At 43.3% G+C, this 20,975-nt stretch overlaps 1 protein-coding gene across 1 annotated transcript; it reads right to left on the bottom strand.

Annotated features, from left to right (window-relative positions):
- Positions 1-4,766: 4,766 nt before the first annotated feature.
- On the bottom strand, positions 4,767-19,766 carry LOC306945350 (melanopsin-like; the record flags this gene model as incomplete). Its single annotated transcript, XM_079534077.1, has 11 exons — positions 4,767-5,156; positions 8,452-8,601; positions 10,897-11,071; positions 13,001-13,108; positions 13,935-14,090; positions 15,098-15,269; positions 15,684-15,887; positions 17,187-17,320; positions 18,863-19,005; positions 19,173-19,182; positions 19,699-19,766. The coding sequence occupies 11 exons, from the start codon at positions 19,764-19,766 to the stop codon at positions 4,767-4,769; spliced, it is 1,710 nt and encodes a 569-aa protein (XP_079390203.1).
- Between the last annotated feature and the right edge of the window lie 1,209 nt (positions 19,767-20,975).

Here is a 20,975-nt window from a genome sequence, read left to right as displayed (position 1 = left end):
CTGATCGCCTCTCCATCGAGGCGAGTAGCAGGAACTGCAGTGCCCACAAACCTCAGGCTGGTGCTTTGCCTCAAGAAATGAAGCAGCAATCCTGCGCCAACCCCCCAAACCAAGAAGAAGTGGAAACCAGACAAGATTACCACGATGACTCCCAGAAAGAAAGGAGAACCCAGCTGCAGTTCCAAGCCAGGACCCTCCTTTCCCCCCACTCCCCCCCAAAAAAGGCAGAGGAAGAGCACAGCAGCCTCTTACAACATACAGAAAACCACAAAAGCACACCCTATGGCTCCCAGTTGCCTCCAGTGGGGTTTAAGAGGCTTTCAGGCAGGCCCTGCCCACAGCTCCAAACAAGGCACAGCTGTGCCCTGGCAGCCCGGCCCTGTGGCACCTGGGAGTCATTGCCTCGTTAGCACAGGTGGGCCTCGTTAGGGCCAGCCTGGGATACTGACAGCATCTGCAGAACCTTTGAGTTTTAGCTCATACAAACAATGATGTCTCCATACATCTGCAAGCCTAGATGGTTATGCTTTGTCACTTTGCCATGAGGGATGTGGTGGCAGAGTTGGGATGAAGGGTGCGGGGTTAAGGATGAAGGATATGGGGCGCTCCTGTGCAGAGCCGGGAGGTGGACTCGATGATCCTTGTGGGGTCCCTTTCAACTCGTGATATTCTCAGTGTTTCCAATAACCCGTTCTTAATACCCATAAACTGTCCTCATCATCTCAGCTTGTCAGCATCTGTTTGGAAATTTTAATTTCATTGTTTTTCATACGTGTGTTTGTTTATCCAATAAAACCTCCGCAATAGAATTTTGTCTTTGAAAACTGCATGTCAGCCTCTGTGTTATAGGTAGGACTCGGATTCTTTATCACTGGCAGAAAACCATTTCAGTTTCTTCTTTTAAAACTTACTTAGCTGGAATAAACCCAGACTATCAAGGATGACATTTTTGATGATGATATTTAGAGAAACTCCAGGAGAATAGCCCTGATAAAATGGAGACAATTTGTCACAGACACAGGCACGCATCTGTATTAAACAGAAAATGACGCGTGGATTTGCCGATACGATTTATCGTCTCCTGTTATCATTATTGAAGTGACAACACCTTTGCAAACATTTCCTACTCGTATGCACACAGCTCAGTGTTCTTCCGTGAGCCTTGCATTTTGAGAACTGCAGCCTCAATTTTTAGGTGCAGAGAATGTTGCAGAGAGTTGCAGAGAATAAAGGGACTCTATGCCACTTATGGATAGGGCAGGAAAAGCGGCTGTTTCAGTTGGTTTGCAGGTGTTGCGTGCTGCCAGCAGGCCACAAAGTGTCTATAAAACAACACGTGGGGTAGGTGGAAGTGCGTGGTATTTTGTCTGTCCTTTTCTATCCTATTCTAAGCTGCTAAGCAATGTGACCTGTTGATACCGATCACCAACTAACTCGTGTAGTTTCAGACTGAAAATCGGCAGGTAAAATGATGCGACTGTTCTCCCTAGCCCCTCGGCTACTTCTGCTCTCTCAGCTCTTGGAAATGATGGTCAGTTAGTGTCACTTAAACACGTGTACGTTCCAGGTGTGCAGCCAGAACATTATTGTGTGGATATTGTGTGATTGAGCCTGTGATTGAGGTGCAAAGCAAGAAATAATTGCAAACTTGTGCTGAGATGACGCGGGATGTGGCAGCTGCATCTCAGATGCTTCCGTCTTGTTCAACCTCCCCTCGCATGGCACTTGCTAAATTGAGGCACTGTTTTTGTCTGTTCTCAAGTATGAAAGAAGCCCACGCTCCAAATGCTGCGTGAAGTGCATCCAGCTTTCCAGATCGCCACCAGCTTTTTTGTGTATTTATTCAAGGACAAAAATACCAAAAGCTTACAGACTAGGTAGAAGTATAAATGAAAAAAAATATATGACTAACATTGAGGGTATGGCACCCCACATGTTTTCCAGTTTTGTGTGGCACACGTCACCTTAGAGCATTGGCTTTTTCAGACAGCAGAGTGGAAGGGCTTGCTTGGTCAGCAGTGCCTTCTGAAAGGATGGATATTTGGGAAATGAATGAGCTTTTTTGATTCAAGTAATACAGATCCTGTTCGTGCCAACTCGAGGCAGCAAGACTCATTATGTTTCAAAAAAGTAATTTTTTTCCTTACTCAAACTATGTATTTCACTACAAAAAAAATCACCGTTCACTGATTTATAGTAAAAGAAAATGTTTACGTTCGTAGTCAGAACTATCTGTTACTTGTGAAAAACGAAAACTGGAGCACATGCTATAACTGTTACACAAAGAATTAGCAGAAGCGAGCAATGGCTGGCTTAGCGTCATCGAGATTTGCTGCAAAGATCAGAGGCTGCTGTCAGAGTACTAATGTATTGATTATGGTCAATTTTTCCCCCCAAAATTTATTTGCCAGATATCTGACACCGCATTTGAAGCCATCTCGTTTCAAAAGCTACAGAGCAACTTCAGATTTCCCCAAGTCAGGGAGCTCTGATTTTAGATGCCCAAACTGCGAAGCTAAGGATGTAATTAGACAAGTTCTTGGTTGTAAGTGAGTAGTGTAAGTGACTTGAAAAGAGCTGCTTGTTTAAATGAAGTTAAAGATGCACCTTATTATTCACTGGAACGTGGTACAGGCTTCTAAAGCTATGAGCTAACGTGTTTGTTCCTCCTCCTTGTTCCTGACATTAATAATTAAATAAGAAAAAGAAACAATACAACTTCTAATAATTTTTTTATTCCATTTCAGTGAACCAACACACACCTTTGTGAAACGAGAAGCAGCAGTTAATACTGAACATTATTATGTGCCATCTAGTCTAACGTGGCAACAGAGAAGCACGCGAGATTCTTTGGTGTTGCTTTCACTATTTGAAGATTGATTTACTCTGCGATGTCTCTGAAAGAAATACGTCTGATATTGCATATAATTTTCACTTTTATCACTCTACTGCTGTCTCATGTGACATTCTGGTCTACAGCAGTTAAAGAACACAGTAATATTGACTAGCTGCAGAAGCAATAGTAAAAATTGTACATGACATTAGAGGTACAGAAATGAAATGCACACATCTCAAACCCGTTCGTTTTCTGAAACACACAGTTGGCATCAGCACACGTGCAAGAGATCGCTGGCATGTCATCTTGCACTCCAAGCAAAACCCTGGTTACAGAGGAGTTTGTTCACTGTTGCTTTAGAGCTGGTTCACTGGCTCACTAAGAAGGGAGTCACCGCTGAAGATATTAAATACAATAAGTTAGGTCACTGGCTATGTAGTTACATAGGAAAAACAGATGATAATGAACCAGAGAGGACAGAAGCAGCAGAAAATAATCAGAGATGGCAGAACTCTATGTTCGACCGAGGATGAAGCCTCCCCTGTTTTTCAGGAACGGAGTCTTTAATGAACATTCTGTTACTCTCTGGCTCAAACCGCACGTTCGGATAGCAGGCCGGCTTCAGAAACTGCAGGTGGGCAAATCCCACGCCGGTCACCATGCCGTGCCACCTGCTAGCTGAGCTGGTCCTCAGTGTAGGAATTGTCTTCAGAACAGTGAGCCGATTGCGGGTGGTTCTGTCCTGATGCTTGGTTCTGGAGGAAAACCTGTGCCCGAGGAACTTCTGCTTTCTCCCAAGATATCCTGCTTTGTAAAGAACAGTGTAGCTCAATTTGTCTACATTTGAAGTTCAGAAACCAAAAGGGAGGGAGAGGAGAACATCTTTTAATAAGGGAAAATGAATAACTAAATAAAGAATGTATTTAGGTATAATATGTGAGGAGGATCTTACAGTCTGAGCTGTAACATAAAAATTACACAAAATACATAAAACACAAAACAAACAATAACCACCATTAAAAGTGCAACTGCAGGTCCTGTAACAAACGATACAGTTTTCTGAAGCTATCTTCCAGGGTACGTCTTACCCACAGGAAGGCTTTCAGAATGGGACCTGCAGAAGACATCCATCTGTGAGGTTTTAGAAGAATCTCTGCTGAAGAAACAAGTGACACATAGCGGCTAAGGCTTTATTCTTGTGAATAAATTATCAAGCCAGCTGTGGGTATTCATCCTTTTAATCACAGATTCGTTAGGGTTCATACACATTTTAATCCGCAATGAAAATCTCAACGTGCTCTAAGTGCTGCCAGAGGTGAAATTATATGTTTTGGCATCTAGCACCTTGCGTTTTGACATTCGGGTGATTACGCTACCGCTGAGGGAAAATCCAAAATTTTATCACTGCAGTTTATAAGCAAGCGATCTCCTCCCAGCTACGTGATCAGTCCACGTAATTATGTTTATATAAGAAATTTGAATAAAAGATAGTTTGATCTTCTGGCCATATTACCTCTGGGGCTGGTGGAAAGGTGAGGTCTCGTAGTGCTTACCGTCGCCTCCAGAAGAGAGCTGCCACATGCAGGTAGCGCAAAAATTCAGCGGCTACTGCTATTTCAGTTCAGTTGTTTTTCCTCCTGCTGGTACCCGTGGTTGCAGATAAAGGTTCAGGGCCTCGTGAAGCAGGCAGCCGACTCCGCTAATCCCACTTGATCCTGCTGCCAGATCCTCCAATGCTGGATCTGAAAGAAAGCTTTTTTTCTGTGCCTGAACTAATCTAGACAAAGACAAATACGAAAGCTGCCTAGTGGCTACCATATAAACATACAAAAAGCCTGATGACCTAACGTACAAGGGTTCGGTTATTTGGTATAACTAAGGAGACAAGATGCCAAGAAAATAACTGCCAGAAAGTTTCCCTTCGATGCACTTATGACAGAAATTTCTCAACAGCTTCGAGGAACTCTGTAGATGAGCTAAGCCCTTCCAAATCCAGCAGATTGTTCTTTTTGTCACGGAAGTGGAATAATTCAGTCTCTTCCTCTTCAGGTTCCTCTTGAAATAGGTTTGTCTCTGAGGTAGGAATGATAATGATTCGAGGGACTGTATTGCTAACGATAGAGTCCAAGCCTCCATTATTATGACTTTCTTGAGTTTCCATCTGCGAGGTGTCTGAGCCTGCTTCTCGGCTGATGCTGCCGCTGTTCAAACCGACAGGCAGAGAGGCTGCTCGGAGGGAGCTGGTCACGAGCGCTACGGGGGAGCTGAGGAAGGCTGACGGCCCCAGAACCTTCTCCAGGCAGCTGGATGACAGCAAAACCTAGAGCAGAGGGAAAAGTATCAGTGTCACTGCAAATCAGTACTTGGAATATTCAGTGCCGCTACTCACTACATCAGACGCTCATCCTATTTTCTAAATGGTTGAATCACTGACTAGAAAGGAGGAAAATCACAATGCGTTACCATCTACAGCTTGGAAAGCAGAATGTTAAATGAAGCAAAAGAAGATGTGATCAAACACCGGCACAGACCGACAAGAAAAGAAAACCCCAGTCCCCCTTTACCTCTCTTTAGCCAGCACACTGCTGTTAGTGCCAGCCATTTTGCATAACATATTGCGCTGCAATCTTGTTGTGCAGAGAAAAAAAACACAACAAAAAACAAACAGAGAAGATGCATCTATTTTCACTCAATTTTTGTGGTTTTGCAAGGAAAAGAACGATCAGCCTTTTCAGTGTGTGTTTCTCTGTCAAGCTGGGTGTGAATTTAAATAACGACACGTACTGCTGTACCATGCTCTACTCTACAGGCACTAATCCTTCACAAATCTCTGCCGATAATGATTTCTTTCCCTGCTGTGCCTCCCCCAGTGCAGAGAATAACGATGTGCTAAAAAACAGTGGTTTCAGTAAACCTGACAGAGAAGAAATGCCTTTTATTTCAAATCAAGACTGTGGAAGAATGAAAGAATAATTTAAAATCCCTCCGGTCTCTGCTGTTTTTAACTGATTGTGGCTTAGTGGGCGTAACAGCACTTTCACTACTTTTCCTCTAGAGAGGACTTTGCTAGTTGAGCATTGGGATGACCAGCGTGGGCTTGGTTGCAACTCCTGCTGGTTACAGAATGGCAAGGAGTGAAGAGAGAACAGATCGTGGCGCTTGTTCCTCTGAGTGACAGCCAATCCCTCGCTGCCCTGCGCTGCCCTGCTGGTGGTGGTCATAGCGGTGCCTGCAGACACGCAGCTTTCTCCACAGCTGAGGCGCTTGTTCATGGCGGTGTTTAAAAGACCACCAAACAACACGTGTACGTTCCCTTTAGCCCTGTTGTGAGATGACTTCTCCAAGCAGGTGTGAGCCACCTTTCCTCTGTCACAGACATTTCCGGAGGGCACGCCTGCAGGAGGTCAGAGCTGACAGCTCTCATTTCACGCTGCATAGTTCTCTTGGTACGCACGCTGGGTGCACAGAGCACGCTTGGCAACTCTCCTTTGGAACCAAGTGTTCCAATCTACCTTATACTTACAACAAATGCCTGCATTTCGGTGCTTGAAAAAAGGCCTCCTCCCAGCCGTGTTAGTTTTCCCAGTGTTAGCTGACGGGATGTCTGCTACCATTCTAATTGCAATTGGCCGTGGGGCTGCTTGTAACTTTGTGACAGAAAAGGATCTGTCACAAAGTGACACACTGAACAAAGTGTTTCTATGCTTTCTATGCCCCAGACCTGGAACAGCGAATAGTGTTTTACTTACGCTTGAGGGATGTTTTTACTTTCTTTGTGGCTTTGTGGTTATTTTTTTGGTAACTCAGCTGCAAACGCACATTAAAGAATGACTTCAGTCCACGAAGAGTTTAGAGTTACATGAATTCCTTAGGTGCTGATGAGATGGTCTTATTGAAGAAAAAGTTTAAGATGCTTTTCATAAAACACGCCTCTTGTTTTCCCTGTTTTCTCTATGCCTTCAACAGAATTGGGCTGCTGATGCAGGGCAAGAGAGGTATGCAGGACTTCTGAGTCCGTGTCGCTTGCCACCACAACTGAAGCAGAGGCCTAGCACAATCCTTTCACAGCAAGAAGCTATCCTGGAGCAAGAACAAAAAACTGGACACTCCATCCTAAAGTCAGTTTAGGTCAATATTGCCAAAAACGAGTAATTAGCAGCCATGGCGTAGATGGTCCGTGAGACTTGCGTTTGGTCTCTTCAGTAATTATTATCCCCAGAGAATAAAAGATGTGCTGAGGCTGCGGTAATTCATCCTATCCCTTGACTTGCGAGGAGTGAGACCTGAAAGCTTTACCTCAGCCTGTCTCACCCGTGGGACATTTTTTACCAGAACAGAGAGAGGGAGAGGAAGTGAAGAGGGTCGGCAGAATGAGGTTGCTCCTGCTGCCTGCGTAGCACAAGTTTTCACAAAGATGTCAGTTGTGCAGAGTAGAAGCACATATCTTTCATAGGATCAGGACTTTGCTTAACATAACAGTTCCCATCACTCCTCCCTGAGAATGAAAAATGATATGAGGTGCCTGTGCTTTTGCAACGGCACCATCCCTGCTGCACTTCCTAGGTTGCTGTTCTCACAGCGTACCGCAGGGAAGGACTGAGGTTTCCCAGGACTTGATCTCAAGGAGGCACAGGAAGGAAGACAGGGCAGATGCATGCAGGAACCATGCCGTCAGATGGTTGGAAATTTCCGGAATAGGTTCTGCTTTAAGCTATGCTGTCTCTGCCGCACCGATCTCTATGCCTGAGCTGCTCCGTGAAAAAGCAGGTGTCACCGTGACCGGTTGTTGGCAGTATACTGCGTGCCCTAATTCTTTCTTGGTGAAAATACAGCACTGACATAGGCTTGATGTTGTACCTCCCTACAAATATTCATCTTGAAACTGGTTGCACAGCAGTGGCAGAAGCTGTCAAGTGACCTACTGCGCCCATCCTTAGCAGTTACGCTGAGAATGGGGAGGGAGCTCCTCGCAGCATAGCCCCAGACCTCAGAGGTTTGGGTAAGTGGTATAATGCATCCACAGAAGATGCTCTGAGTACTCACCATCTCCTCTTTCAGTGAGGGAAGGGTGGCATCTGCCAGACTCTCCCACCCTTAGGGAGAAATGGGAGTTTCTTTCTCGTCTTCCCCCTCAACAAAAATAAAACATTTCAATGTATGCTATAAAAAAAACGAAAAAAGGTGGTTTCTATCATGTCAAACTCTGTTTTGGAGGCCTTATATTTTCATGAAAAACGCTTTCACGATGTGATCGGGAGGGTCAGGATAGGAGAAGTCAGAGCTGGGGCAGATGAACATGCAGGGAGACAAAAATTCAGGTTCTTACACAACCCTACCGAATCCTCTTTAATGCGGCTTCAGAGCTGCAAGCTGCCCTTGGCTTTCCAAAAGCAGGCAACATATTGGTGAAAAAATAAAAAACGTTACTACCATTCTCTTTAGTTAAAATAAATATAATAGCAAGGATGGAGAGGGCATCGGAATCTCTGTAAATATAGCGGCAGATGAAACAAATGGTCATGGAGAATAAATTATTATTTCTCAGATGACATGCTGCAGCAAGCTTAGCTACTACAATGGAAATTTCCCTACCAAAGAATACTTTTTTTCCTTACCTTTCCTTCGTTTTCTTCAAGGCAGCTATAGGTCTCTGGGAGCAGGTCTCTCTTCTCCTGTCTCAGGCTTGCTGAGAAGGAATGACTTCGGCGAGGCTGCAGTTTCACATGAGCTGGCTCTACTGGGTCAAGCTCTACGTCGCTCCAATTCTAATAAAAAATAGTGACAGATTTCAGAAATTTACACCTTTTCTCAAACTTTAAGTTCTCGAACTTAAGAAGAAGCCTTACGCTGTACGCTTAGAGACAACAACAGTCACTCTAACACAGGTCTCACACTCCAAACTCTCGTGAGGAGAGATTTGATTTTTTATTTTCTCGCTTACCCTGGACTTCTTTCCTGAAGTAAACAAACAAACAAACAAACAAACAAACATACAAACTTTGAAAACAGATTAAATCATCTTTCATCATTTCAACAGTAACTTATTCGTCCTTCTTTTATCTCATTGCTTGTACTGTGATTACAATTGCTTAGCTGGTATCTAAAAATGGGCTCACATTATCTAAACAAACGCAGTCAATGTTCTTAACATGCTTTATGGCATTCCGCGTGACCCTCGACTGGTCCAGAACCACGGACGCACGCACGTCTAAACTGCCACTTGTGTATGTCCCAGCTGGATGCCCAAACACCAAGGATTTCTCCAGTTCCACAGGCCCGGTTCTTCTCCAAAATATCATTCGTGTTTGTTAGGGGCCCTGAGCGGGCCCTGCATAAATTTTCCAAAAACCACAACTGCAGTGGAGCAGAACAACGATTTTGCAGTCAGGCTGTTCCATTCATAGGCTTGGGTCATCCATCATACCTAACTTTGTGGTACCTTCTTGATGGTGTCACTATAATGAGATCCGTCTACTATCTTCCACACCAGCTTTTAGATAGGGATAGACAGACCAGCCTCCACACAAGTAGGAAGCTAGCGCATAATTCCACTGCCTTATCTTGCTCATACATACAGATATCGTTGCCTCAAATATATTGTCTCTCTGCAAAGACATATGCGCAGCACACAGCAAAGCAGCGGTGGGAACAGCTGCAGATTCTAAGGTACTGATAGTGTCATTCCTGCCTGTCAGTACATTATTGGAGCATTCCAAAATTTCACTCTGTGCTGTTGTCATGCGCTGGTTGTTGAGCTTAGCTTGAATTTCAGCAGCTGCTCTTTCAGCTGTAAATCATATAGCTGCACTCAGTTGTCACTGTAGGCACTGCCAGCTCGGCACAGAACGGCCCTGCTCATAACGAACGGCAACTGTTTTGTCTGAGATCTTTAAGCAAAAGCTGAAGACTCTTATCTGCACCATCCCATCTCTTTAAACATTAGCCCCAACCAAACACACACAAATCGAGCAGTGATCAAAAGCAAAAAAAAAAAAACAAATCAGGACATGTGTGACCAGTGGTCTGAACGCGTAAACCCACAGGTGCTCAGAACATTGTCACGTTAAGAGAAGTATGCCATCCGTGCTGGTTTCCTGGTGGTCCTAGGTTCATTTCCAAATCAAGAATGCCAGTCTTCCGCAAATCATCCAACACTGTTATGATTTCTTTAAAATGTGGCACCCTGGTCTGACTCTCAGTGACAGCCTGACAGCCCCTTGGAAGCAGCAGCAGTTTGCAGGGTGCAGCAGATAAATAGCTTCTTCCTCCTCACTCAGAAAGCTACCGCTTGGCTCAGAAGAAGAGCCTGCAGCTTGCTGCTCAGCCCATCGTGGGAATTTATACCTTTGTAGAAGGTTACAAGCCTCTCACGAGACTGCTTCCCATTTAATTCTGCTTGGTCAGAAAAGTAATAACCGCCTCACGCTGAGATCCTTTTCTCCTGAACTGTAACTTGCATGCCATGTTACCTATCTGTTTTTCTGTCCTGTGACTTTTTCCTGCCAAATGCCCATGCAATGTAGGTAGCTATACTCAGCCAGGCCACCAGCTTTACCAAGACTTAAGGTACAGAGTTTGCAGAACACTGCAGCTGGTTCCAGGTGCAGAAGGCTTTCAGTCCTCCTGGTGAAGAAAAACCTTAAGTTTACTACAGAAAGTGGACTTCCTGCAAAACAATAGGACACTGTTGAATAGGTGAGAAATTTTTGCTGGGAGGTGATTTTCCTGCTCTTCACCTCCCAGAGCCACCTCATTACAAGGCAACTATTTGGTGACTTGGAGGTGCCTGACAATGGCTCTTTTCAATTAGCCCTGAGCTCAAACATCCATGCTACAAGTAAGCATCTGAATTGCCCAGATAGGCCAGCTTCTACGTATGTTCTGATCAAAACTCGTCACGCTTGAATTCCCACCAAAGTTCGGGAGAAATTGCCTCACATATCCAAAACAATTTAGCTAGAACAATCCTCTTTTCCATACTTTAATTTTAATAGCAGTTTATTCTGGGAGTTGGAGAGATACTATACTCCCTTTGCTTGGTGGAAACAAGAAAAACTTACAGCTTCTCCAGTGGAAACTGATGAAACACAAGCGTTCTTGGTCCTTCCGGCAAGAGACTGGTGGCTGGAGAGAGAGGTCCTGAATGATGATTCATTTATGGACCCCCTCAGGAGATCATTCTTTGATACTCGTATTAGGAACCTCAGGCAGGGAACAGCATTGTGGATGGTTTTCCTGAAGGAAAATGGGTGAAGAGAAAGACAAACTATGTAACAATACACCGATGAATGGATTTGAAAATCATGCAATGACGGCACTTAATCACACGTGGAAATAATGCGGTACAGATAGTGGAAAGGACTCAACTGAAAGTCCGAAAGGAAAACAGTAGTTGGTTTCAGGGCCTTCTATCAAAACGCTCATGGAAGAGCTGCGCACATGGGTAGTAAGAACTGAAACTAGCTTGGAAAACACCATCGCTTCCAACTTATTTGAAAGATTAACTCAGAAAAATTTCAAGCTGCCTTGGACAAAAGTCTGTGTGCTAAAGCAGATGAGAAGTGAAAAAGTAGAAGAGTAGAAGAGCGTAGGGGTCCTGGTGGCCAGGTGTGATCTTATGGCCAAAATGCTAACCTAGGATACATTAAAACGAGCCTGGCCAGCAGCAGGTCAAGGGAGATTATCCATCGAGGAGGCCCAGAGACAGAACAAGAGGCAAAGAGGAAATCCTTTGAAATTCTTTACTGTGAGGGTATCAGACTTCGTTCTCTGCCTGTGCCACGGTAGCTCCCATAAACTCCTGTCAGAAGTCAACACCCCATTCTGCTTTACTCATGCCTAGTGAAGGATGACCGAAGCTCCAAATAGCAAAAACCTGCTTTATTCAGTAAACAATGTCTAGAGTAAAGGTTATACAGCTACATCCCTCCCAACCTTGCATGAAGCAGGGAAGCCACAGTTTTCCCTACACAATGCCAGCTGACCGAGTTTCTCGCTGCTTCCAAGGACATGCAGGGTGATGCTAGCCAGAGTGCTGCGTTTGGTGCAACACCTCTACAGTGCCACCTAATCCATCATATCAGACCAGGAGATGAAGCCAATACAGAATATACCTGAACGAGTTAAGAAGATAGGCGTAGGGAAAATAACAGATGCATAGGACATATTTCAATGGGAAATGTATAATGTATCGGCTCTACACTGAGGTATAAGACAAGATGTTGTAAAATCTTGGTTCTGGAAAACATTTTACCAGCTGAGCTGTTGGCAAAGTCTTTTTTGTTTTAAAGCTGCTCGCTTCATTCATCACAAGGGAGGCAACATCGCTCCTTTTTCTGACTGAATGACACCTAAGTCTATAAAACATCTCCACAGTATCTGCGTAAACACTTCTGTTATTGATATGCCTTGAAATATAAGATAGGAAGTAGGAGGAAAAAAAAGGGGGGATTTTGAGAGAGTCTCTGAAATCCTATCCTGGCATGAGCCTTTTTCTTAATACAGCCATACATGGATAAAAGTCAACACTGGCAGGAAAAAGACTAACTGAAGCACTTCACTGAACAGTGTCTGTTCTGAAAACGCACACTTGTAAAACTATAGCGAAGAATCACTGAATGCAATATCTTTTTGGTCAGAACAATAATACCAGGCTCAGAATATGACAGCCATCCATGCATTTCTTCTCACTACGCTTCTGCGGGACACTGAATAGTAGTCATTCTCTTATTCTAAGCTCAAATATGAAACAACTTTCTAAAACTAAGATAGACTCTGTTGTCTCGGAGGATGCAAATGTCTTAGTTACGATAGTAGGTATTTTCAAACAAACGCTCCTGGACTTATTTCCGTGAGCCTCGTAAAAAGGTTTACAAACACACCTTCATTTGTCGGACATTCAAAACAACAGACTCTCTGCTCTACAGCTCCGCGATCAGTTTCAGGCAGCGTACAGACGACCCGCCCTGCCACCTAGTGGCCTTCCTACCTTTATCACCACGGATTCCTTCCTTCCGAGATTAATCGCTGCCTTTCGCAGAACATACGCTTTGAAGGAAGTGCAGTAAAATCTAGTGACATGCTGAATAGCGGTTCTTGTTCATTCATTTTTAAAAACACTTTGTCTCCTGTGGAGTTGTACACATACCTATATGCTTACTGTACCTGTATCTTGGGTGAATTATTGCATATATGATGGGGTTGTAGATTGCAGAGGCTTTAGCAATAACGGCTGGCACAGATTTGGAATACGGCGTCAGAGTGTTTCCTCGGCTATAAAAAAGGAAAACTCATTACACTAGAGCTATGTCATTAACATTAAACCACTGAAACCTGTTCTGTTTAACCGTTTTTGTTTTGAGGTCTCATGATAACAAACACTGCTAAGAAGTTAAATTTGTTCAAACACGCTCTTTGCTCGGATGAAAGCTTGGTTTTGACAGTGCGTACTTGGTTTCATTTATTTGGAAAGAATGACAGACATGCAAATAGAATCAATTATCGATTTGAGGCTGACCAAGAACACTGCTGGTTCCTGTTCAGATCAGTGTCGACCAGCACCCCCCAGGACTGTTTCTTCTACACGGTCTGCCAGCCACTCTGCCCCAAGCCTGTAGAGGTGCCTGCCGTTGTTGTGGCCAAAGTACAGGACCCACCTCTAGGTCCTGTTGAACTTCATCCCGCTGGCCTCAGCCCAGCAATCCAGCTTGCCCAGAACCCTCTGTAGGTCCTCCCTATCCCCAGGCAGATCGACGCTTCCCCCCAGCTTAGTGTCATCTCCAAACTTACTGGGAGTGCACTCAGTGCCTTCATCCAGATCATTGACAAAGATATTGAACAGGACAGGGCCCCAGTACCAACCCCTGGGGAACTAAGTTATGGCTCTGAGGGACACAGTGCAGTGATGGGACTCGGTGGGACATGTTGATGGATGGACTTGAAGATCTTGGAAGGTCTTTTCCAACCTATATGATTCTACAATTCCGTGAAGGGCACAGAGTCACCACTAATTACCAATCATTTAAAACCCTTCCAAAAGACAACACTAATCATGTTTATATTTTAGTATAAGTACTCTTTGGATTATGTTTTCACTTACCCTGCCCAGGCAATCAAAGTGACGCAAGCATATGGAGACCAGGATAAGACATACACAATGATGACCACAAATGCAATTTTTGCCAGTTTCCATTCATTCTTCATGGACTGAGAGAGGAAGGATTTGCGGCTGCAGGACCCAAGCTTTTGGATATCTCTATTAAGGGAAAAAAGATACAGATATACAAAGTAAGAGAACGAAGGAGCGAAGTGCAATGTCTTTAGAACATTCTCAGTGGCGTACAATAACAGACTTCATTTTTCCTGCTCTCGCTCTTCCTTTGTCCACTGATAGCTACAAATCTAGAAGGTAATTCATGTTGTACAATATTCCCAGACATTTTGCTCAGGCTCGGTCTGACAGTGGGATCGAAGCAGAGGGACCATTGGGACTACAGAACAGGACTGCCAAATCTTTACCCTGACGTACAGAGGGTAAAGAATTGTGTATCCCCTGACCTTCATTGTTCTCAGAGATGGAGCAAGCAAAAGCACAGCTTTGAGCAAAAATCCAATGAACACATTAAGGGAAACAACTGGACGAAATGAAATGTCTTTGTAGATCTAGTACCCTGCTGAATTTTCGCTTCATCTCTACAAAAATGGACTAAAATTGTCAGAGGGGAAAAGAAAACAAAAACCCCAAAACAACAAACATGCTTGAACCGTGAGGTTTTTGGGATACTTGCTTGAACAATGAGGTTTGTGGGATACTTGCTTTAAATTAAGCTGTCACAAAATACAAGGACTGTTATGTTCACAGAGCAGCTCACAGGCAGATGATGGTCCCATTATTACACAGTATTTATTGCCTCTCAAAGCTGAAAATCTTTCTGTAATACACAAGCATCCCATTCCTCATAATGCAAATCTGAAAGAAATAATCGGAACTATCAAATTATCTGAAGTATTATTATTTAACACACTTTGGGCTCAGATTACAACAATCTGAGACTCCTTTGTCTCCTACTCCAAAATGCAAACAATCCTTCCCAGTTTTCACGTTGGCAGAAATATTTCTCTAGTTACAGCAGTTAATGACCACATGCTTTATTTCTGCTTTCGATGGAGATTAATTTTAGATTTATCTGCAGATAAAGATTTTGAGAAATTGCTCTAAATCAACGAAAAACTAGTTTCACATATTTTGGTTACACTGCTTACCTGCCAGTACTTCTTATGGCCAAGAACATAAATAAATAGCAATGGAAAATTATTATCAGTGGAATGAAAAATACGCAGCAGCATAAAATCATGGTGTAACTTCTGTTTGCAGGGGAGTAGGTTACATAGTCCCATGTACAGGATATCATCAAGCCCTCAGGCACGTAGGAACCTATGAAATACATGGAATATGTTATTTGCACAGATGACCAAAACTTGCACAGTTACCAATCTAACAACAGAGTGATTAAAACAAATGCCATGCTGCACGGATAGCCTTTGAGAGACGTGTCGGCTGCGTTATACTCAAGTGCACACAAGGAGAGGAGGTCCTGATTGCTGACTATCATACGCACCTAACACCCAATCTGCAACTTAGTCACCTTGAACACAACCCAGGGCAAAACAAACGACCCAGGGTACTGCGCTGTCGTAGGCACAGATAATACTATATGACCGTAAACCATCAGGCAGTAGCCATGCGTCCATTCAGAAATTTCCCTAATTGTCGTTTTTTCATACCCTGAACAAGGCAAAAGTAGACTGCACTGAGAATGCTGGAAGAAAGAGTGAGCACACAACATACTCCACCCAAGGAGTGGGGCCACGCTCCACCCCAGCGAGTACAGCCACACAGCGGCAATGATCTGCACGGTGCGCTTCTTGGAGGACCACTGGATGGAGCGCAGGGGCTTGGTGATCACCAAGTAGCGGTCAACAGAAATAGCTAGCAGAGTCATCATCGAGGTTATTCCAAAGAGCGCCCCACAGAAAGCGTACAAGTCACAACCTGAAGCAGAAAATGGCAATGTCAGGGTTTTGGTTTTTTTGTTGTTGTTGTTTTTTCTTAAACATGTATTTGTTTTCTCTCACAGCCTGATCTTATAAATTCCCAAGCACAGCTTTTGTCTTTGCGTCTCCTCTTTAAAAGAAACAAAAAATCAGAAATCCAGCCCAGGGCTATTCTCCCATTAGAATAATGGGATTATTCTTTGCCTTGCAATTGCATAATTAAATGTTCATTCGTAACAGCGTACATGCAAATAAAAGACAAAGAAACATATGTATAAACAAGTCCTACTCTCCACCATGGACTGTAGCTGGAAACATGTCAATGGAAAACTGCCTCAAAGAAAATCCAATCTAATTAAGGTTACATTTTCCTGGACTGTTGCCCAATATATTGATCTTAACAGGGGGCAGCAGATATCTATATGCTAATGACAAATGGATACCTCAAAAAATGTTGCAGCCTAGGATACTATTGGCCTTCCATTCTGCAAGTGGATGCTGCAAGCTTTTAGTCTACCAGAACTCAGCAGTTCTGTTCTTAGCCCAGTGTTCTTCTCTGCAGGGCTGCTCTCAGTGAATTCTTCTCCCAGTCTGAACACATACTGGAATGGACCCAACCGAAGGGCAATACTTTGTTCTTGGTGTCGTTGAACCTCATTAGGTTCCCAGATGCAGTCCTCAAGCCTGTCTGTTGTATCAATTGCACTACTCAGCTTAGTGCTGTAGCAAACCTGTTGAGGGTGCACTGGATCTCTATGTCTGTGTCATTAAAAAAGGTGTTGAAGACCAGCAGTCCCAAGATAAACCCCTGGAAGACGCCAATCATGACTGGCCTCCACCTGGATGCAAAGCTCTTGGCCGCAACCTGCAACCGTCCGGTCAGTTCTTTGTCCACTCTACAGTCCTTCCAAATTACTACATTTCCATAATTAAATGTGTGATCCTAAGAACACATTAATTGATACCAATGTACTTTTCTAAATATTAACTCCTTCTTAAACTAGAAAATTACTTATAATTAAAAGAAAACATTCCTATCCATCTTTAGCCATGACATTTGCCCTCAGAAGCTAAATGGCCATCATTACATGTTGTTGTTGACTTTTTTTGTAAGCTGACACAGAGAAATAGATTGTTACACAAAATCTGTCATCACATGGATAGATCATGTGAAAAACCTAGGCTGTAATTCCAGAGTTTTGAGATGCTGTCTCCATTCCATGAGCCAATATTACTAGCGCTAAAATACATTAAAGACAGCAGAGCTAGTGAAAGACAAAGTAGTCTCAGAAAGTACCTATATCTCCAAGGATCCACTCTCTGTGCAAGCTGTTGATAAAGCATACGGGGGCCTGAGAAGCTGACATCAAGAAGTCGCTCACAGCCAAGTTCATTATAAAGAAGTTCTGGGGTGTCCTCAACTTCTTGTTGCTTAAGAACAGATGAGAAATGCATCGCTTGAAATAGGCCAAATGAACAAATAGCCATCTTAATTGTTTCACTTACTAGCATAAACGGTCTCCAGGTGGCAATGAGCAGTTATTCTCATTCAGTGAATTGCCAACCATCAATCAATTACCACAGCAAAAAATGCATTGTTTCAAAATGATGACTAACAAAGGCAGGGAAGGATAAAAGAAGTCCTTTCTCTTAAACAGAGGAAGAATTTCATCTATCCTTAAACACATGATTTTGCTCAAGAGAAGAGCAATCTGCCTCTTTCCTTGATTCCCTGTATAAGCACCAACAAGCGTGTGCCACCCAGGGCAAGATTAGTCTCTGACGTTGAAAAACGTGCTTCAGGTAACCTGTAGTTTTGATCCCCTAGGAGTCCTTTAGCTGGCATTTGAGATTGTCCTTATCTCTAGCTAAGGGGAATACAAACACTGTTAACATAATAAAGAATCCCTCTCTTCCGCTTTGCGTTATCTGTTTGAAGTGCTTCTTTCTGCTGATTAAAAAGTACAATAAATTAAATCATGAATTTGTCTTTCCTCTACCTCACAGCTGGCACTTCTGATGGATATGCTGAGAAGGTGAACTGCTAGCCCTCAAAGTGAAACGTTGTTTTGGTTGCGCAGCTAAATTAAGAACTTTGACACCTAGAATTTGAATTCAGGAAGACAGAATACAGAAAGAGCTGACTACTCATTTTCTTCTAGATAAAGGCAACAAACAGGCTTTTATAAATAACTTAGTTCTCGAAAACTGCATGGAGCAATTTTAAATGGCTTGAAATAAATTTCCAGAGTGCTTCATTCAGTCTATCAATTGAAGCCTCTCTGATGTGCTCTCTGTGTGATATTGTATAGCAATATTTGCAACTAATGTGAATGCCTTTCTTCGTATTAACAAATAGCAATGCTGGAATTTCCAGCATCATAACATGGACTAGAATGCGGCTTTTCTTTTTTTTTTTTTTTTTGAGATTTTTGTGTACTCTAGATGCAGTAGCTTCAACCATCTATGACACTGTCAGAATCCCAGAAAGCGTACAAGCTGACAGAAATCCTATGATCTGCCTGAAGCAGGGAACACGCAGATGGCATGATCTGATGGCATTAGGGTAGCACATTGCTTCCATGGTTCTTCCAAGATAAACTGGGCTGATGGGAACCTCATCCTTAGTTATTGTCAGCAAAATCTACAAAGGGAGTGAAGAAGTTTGCAACAGAGGGGCTGATGTTTCTATTATCAAAATTATTAAACATTTCCTTACATTTTGCTTAGAATTATTACTAAGTCAAGGCTCTATGTGTTTTTTTTTCCCCAACTTTTTGTAGAATCCCCAAAACACAAGGAATTTACACAGGAGCACATTGGTGACGTGCATAGATGTATACGAGGTGTATGCATCCGATATCAACAGCCTTTTCTTGAAGTTCTAACTCAAGAAGAAATCCATGCATAATATCTTCACAGAGATGCATACAAACTAGAAGGCAAGCTGAGAAAGGAAAGAAATCTGGGTACCTGTAGAAAGCGTAGAGAACTAGGAGGTTTCCTATGATGCCGATGGAGCCGATCACAAGAACGCACGTCCCTATCGTGTAAAGAACATGGTCTGGGACCTCTGACTTGGTCACAGAGTGTGGCTGGGTGCCCGCCTTCACATCCTGGATGGAAAACAAAGGAAAGGAGAACTGAGAACATTCAGTACACGCATTCCTGGAAACACTTGCTTAGCATGTTGAACACACACACACACACACACACACACACACACACTTCTGTGTGTATTAATCAAATTAAAATCAAGTTTCTCTCAGGTATCCTTCATTACATTTTTAACCCTGAGAGGAAACACACAAAAGAACAACTGACTTACCATAATGTAAACACTGGGAAATCGTCATGGGAAAGGCAGGAGATCAGAGGAACGACACAGCAGCAATAGCAATACCTCTGCAAGTACAAATAAATTAGCTAGTCTCGACAACTATTTCGCTGTCCTTTAACACCAATGCGTGAAGGAAAAAAAAAGAACAAACAACCAAACACCGCTAACAGCCTATGTATTTTTTGAAACCAATTAAACCAACCACTGGCTAAATGAAGTAACAGAGCAGCCTACGGCAAATCCACTCCGCTCCCATCAGCATCATTGATGAGCAGATGCTGAATCATTAGCCCGATGGCAACTCTTATTTACCAAGGCAGGTAAATAACCTTCAAGATGACAAATGCTGCCCATCTAAATATATTGAAGGGGCTGCTTGGAAATGACGATAGCAGCTTTTTCTCTGCAGTTGCTGGCTCCAAAAATTTCTCACACCGCTTTTTCTTCTTTCTGCTACTTCCTCACTTACCTATGAGGTGCACATATAATAGTTTCTTCCTTGCACAACAGCACTCTTCTAGCCATAGGTGTTACCATGATAACTGTGTGATGCTACTGATGTGCTCCTGGGGGCACCCTGCTTTCAGCAATAAGGAGTGGAGCGCATAGCACCTGTTAAACATCCATAAAATAGTAGCTCCGGAGTAGAAACAGTGGGAACAAAGCCCATGGGACTAAAACAGTATCTTAAAAAGTACAAAAGCTACGGCTGCAAAGCTGAAAGCAGAATTCAAGATCTCTGCATGGTCTGCTAGATTCTACCCATAAAAGGACAGCCTCCTACAAAGTGGCACTGCACCGAAGATAGCATTCATGTAGGAGAAGAAACTAATGAAAGGGATCATCTTCTGATTCTGACTGCAGTGGTAGGTCCTAGCCATTCCCAGCGGTCCAGCAGCTAGAAAAATCGTTTCTCTGTGTTGCTTTCACTCTTAAAATGAGGTGCAAGACCTAGCACCGTTAGGAAAGGTGGTTCGGTGGAAAAACGTAATCGTGATGTTCAGTGACACCAAGAACAATTGGGTCCGGGCTTTCATAGCTGAGTAGCCTGGGTCATTTCAGGGCTGAAAAACATCTGTGACAAACATCTACAGAGACATCTGTGACAAACTCCACTCTTCTTCCCTCAAACCTCATCTCCTTAACAATGGGTGCACCGAATCAGAACCCTGCCTTATTCGTGGCAGCGCGCACCAAAGAGGCTAAATCATGCGAGAAAGTGCGACTTCTCTTTTTTCTTCCTTTTCCTGTTATCTAATAACGATACTCAGGATTTAACCCTATGCAGAAGGATATGATGCAGAAGGGTATGATACAGAATGATATGCTTCAGAGCAAGTAGAACTTGCCTGTCATACACATTAAGCTTTACTTCGGCGTACTGGGAACGCACTGATACGGAAACTCACTTGAGAAACACCCAAAGTGAGCCCTCCTTTTCTTTCTGCCGAGAGAACCAACTTGGATGCTTTGACCTCCTTTATTTCATTATCATGATGAGCTCTGTCAGAAAGCAGCATAATTTGTAAACTCTGCTAATAGTTTGTAAACTCTTGATGACAAGACAAAATGTGAACTACTGAAGCTTACAGACTGGAATCTGGAAGGCAGTAAATACTGGGGGTTACTCAAAATCTGAGATCTCAGGAAGCCTTAAGGGGAGGCATTGTTTAGGTAAACACAAGCTTTGGAGAAGTTACCCTGCCTACAGAAAAGTCTCTACGACGCCACATCTGCTTTTTATTT

This window comes from Tetrao urogallus (genome assembly GCF_951394365.1).
Source record: "Tetrao urogallus genome assembly, chromosome: 4".
NCBI classification, from domain to species: domain Eukaryota; kingdom Metazoa; phylum Chordata; class Aves; order Galliformes; family Phasianidae; genus Tetrao; species Tetrao urogallus.
Note: the sequence above shows the minus strand (reverse complement) of the source record. Positions and strands in the feature narration are given on the sequence as shown.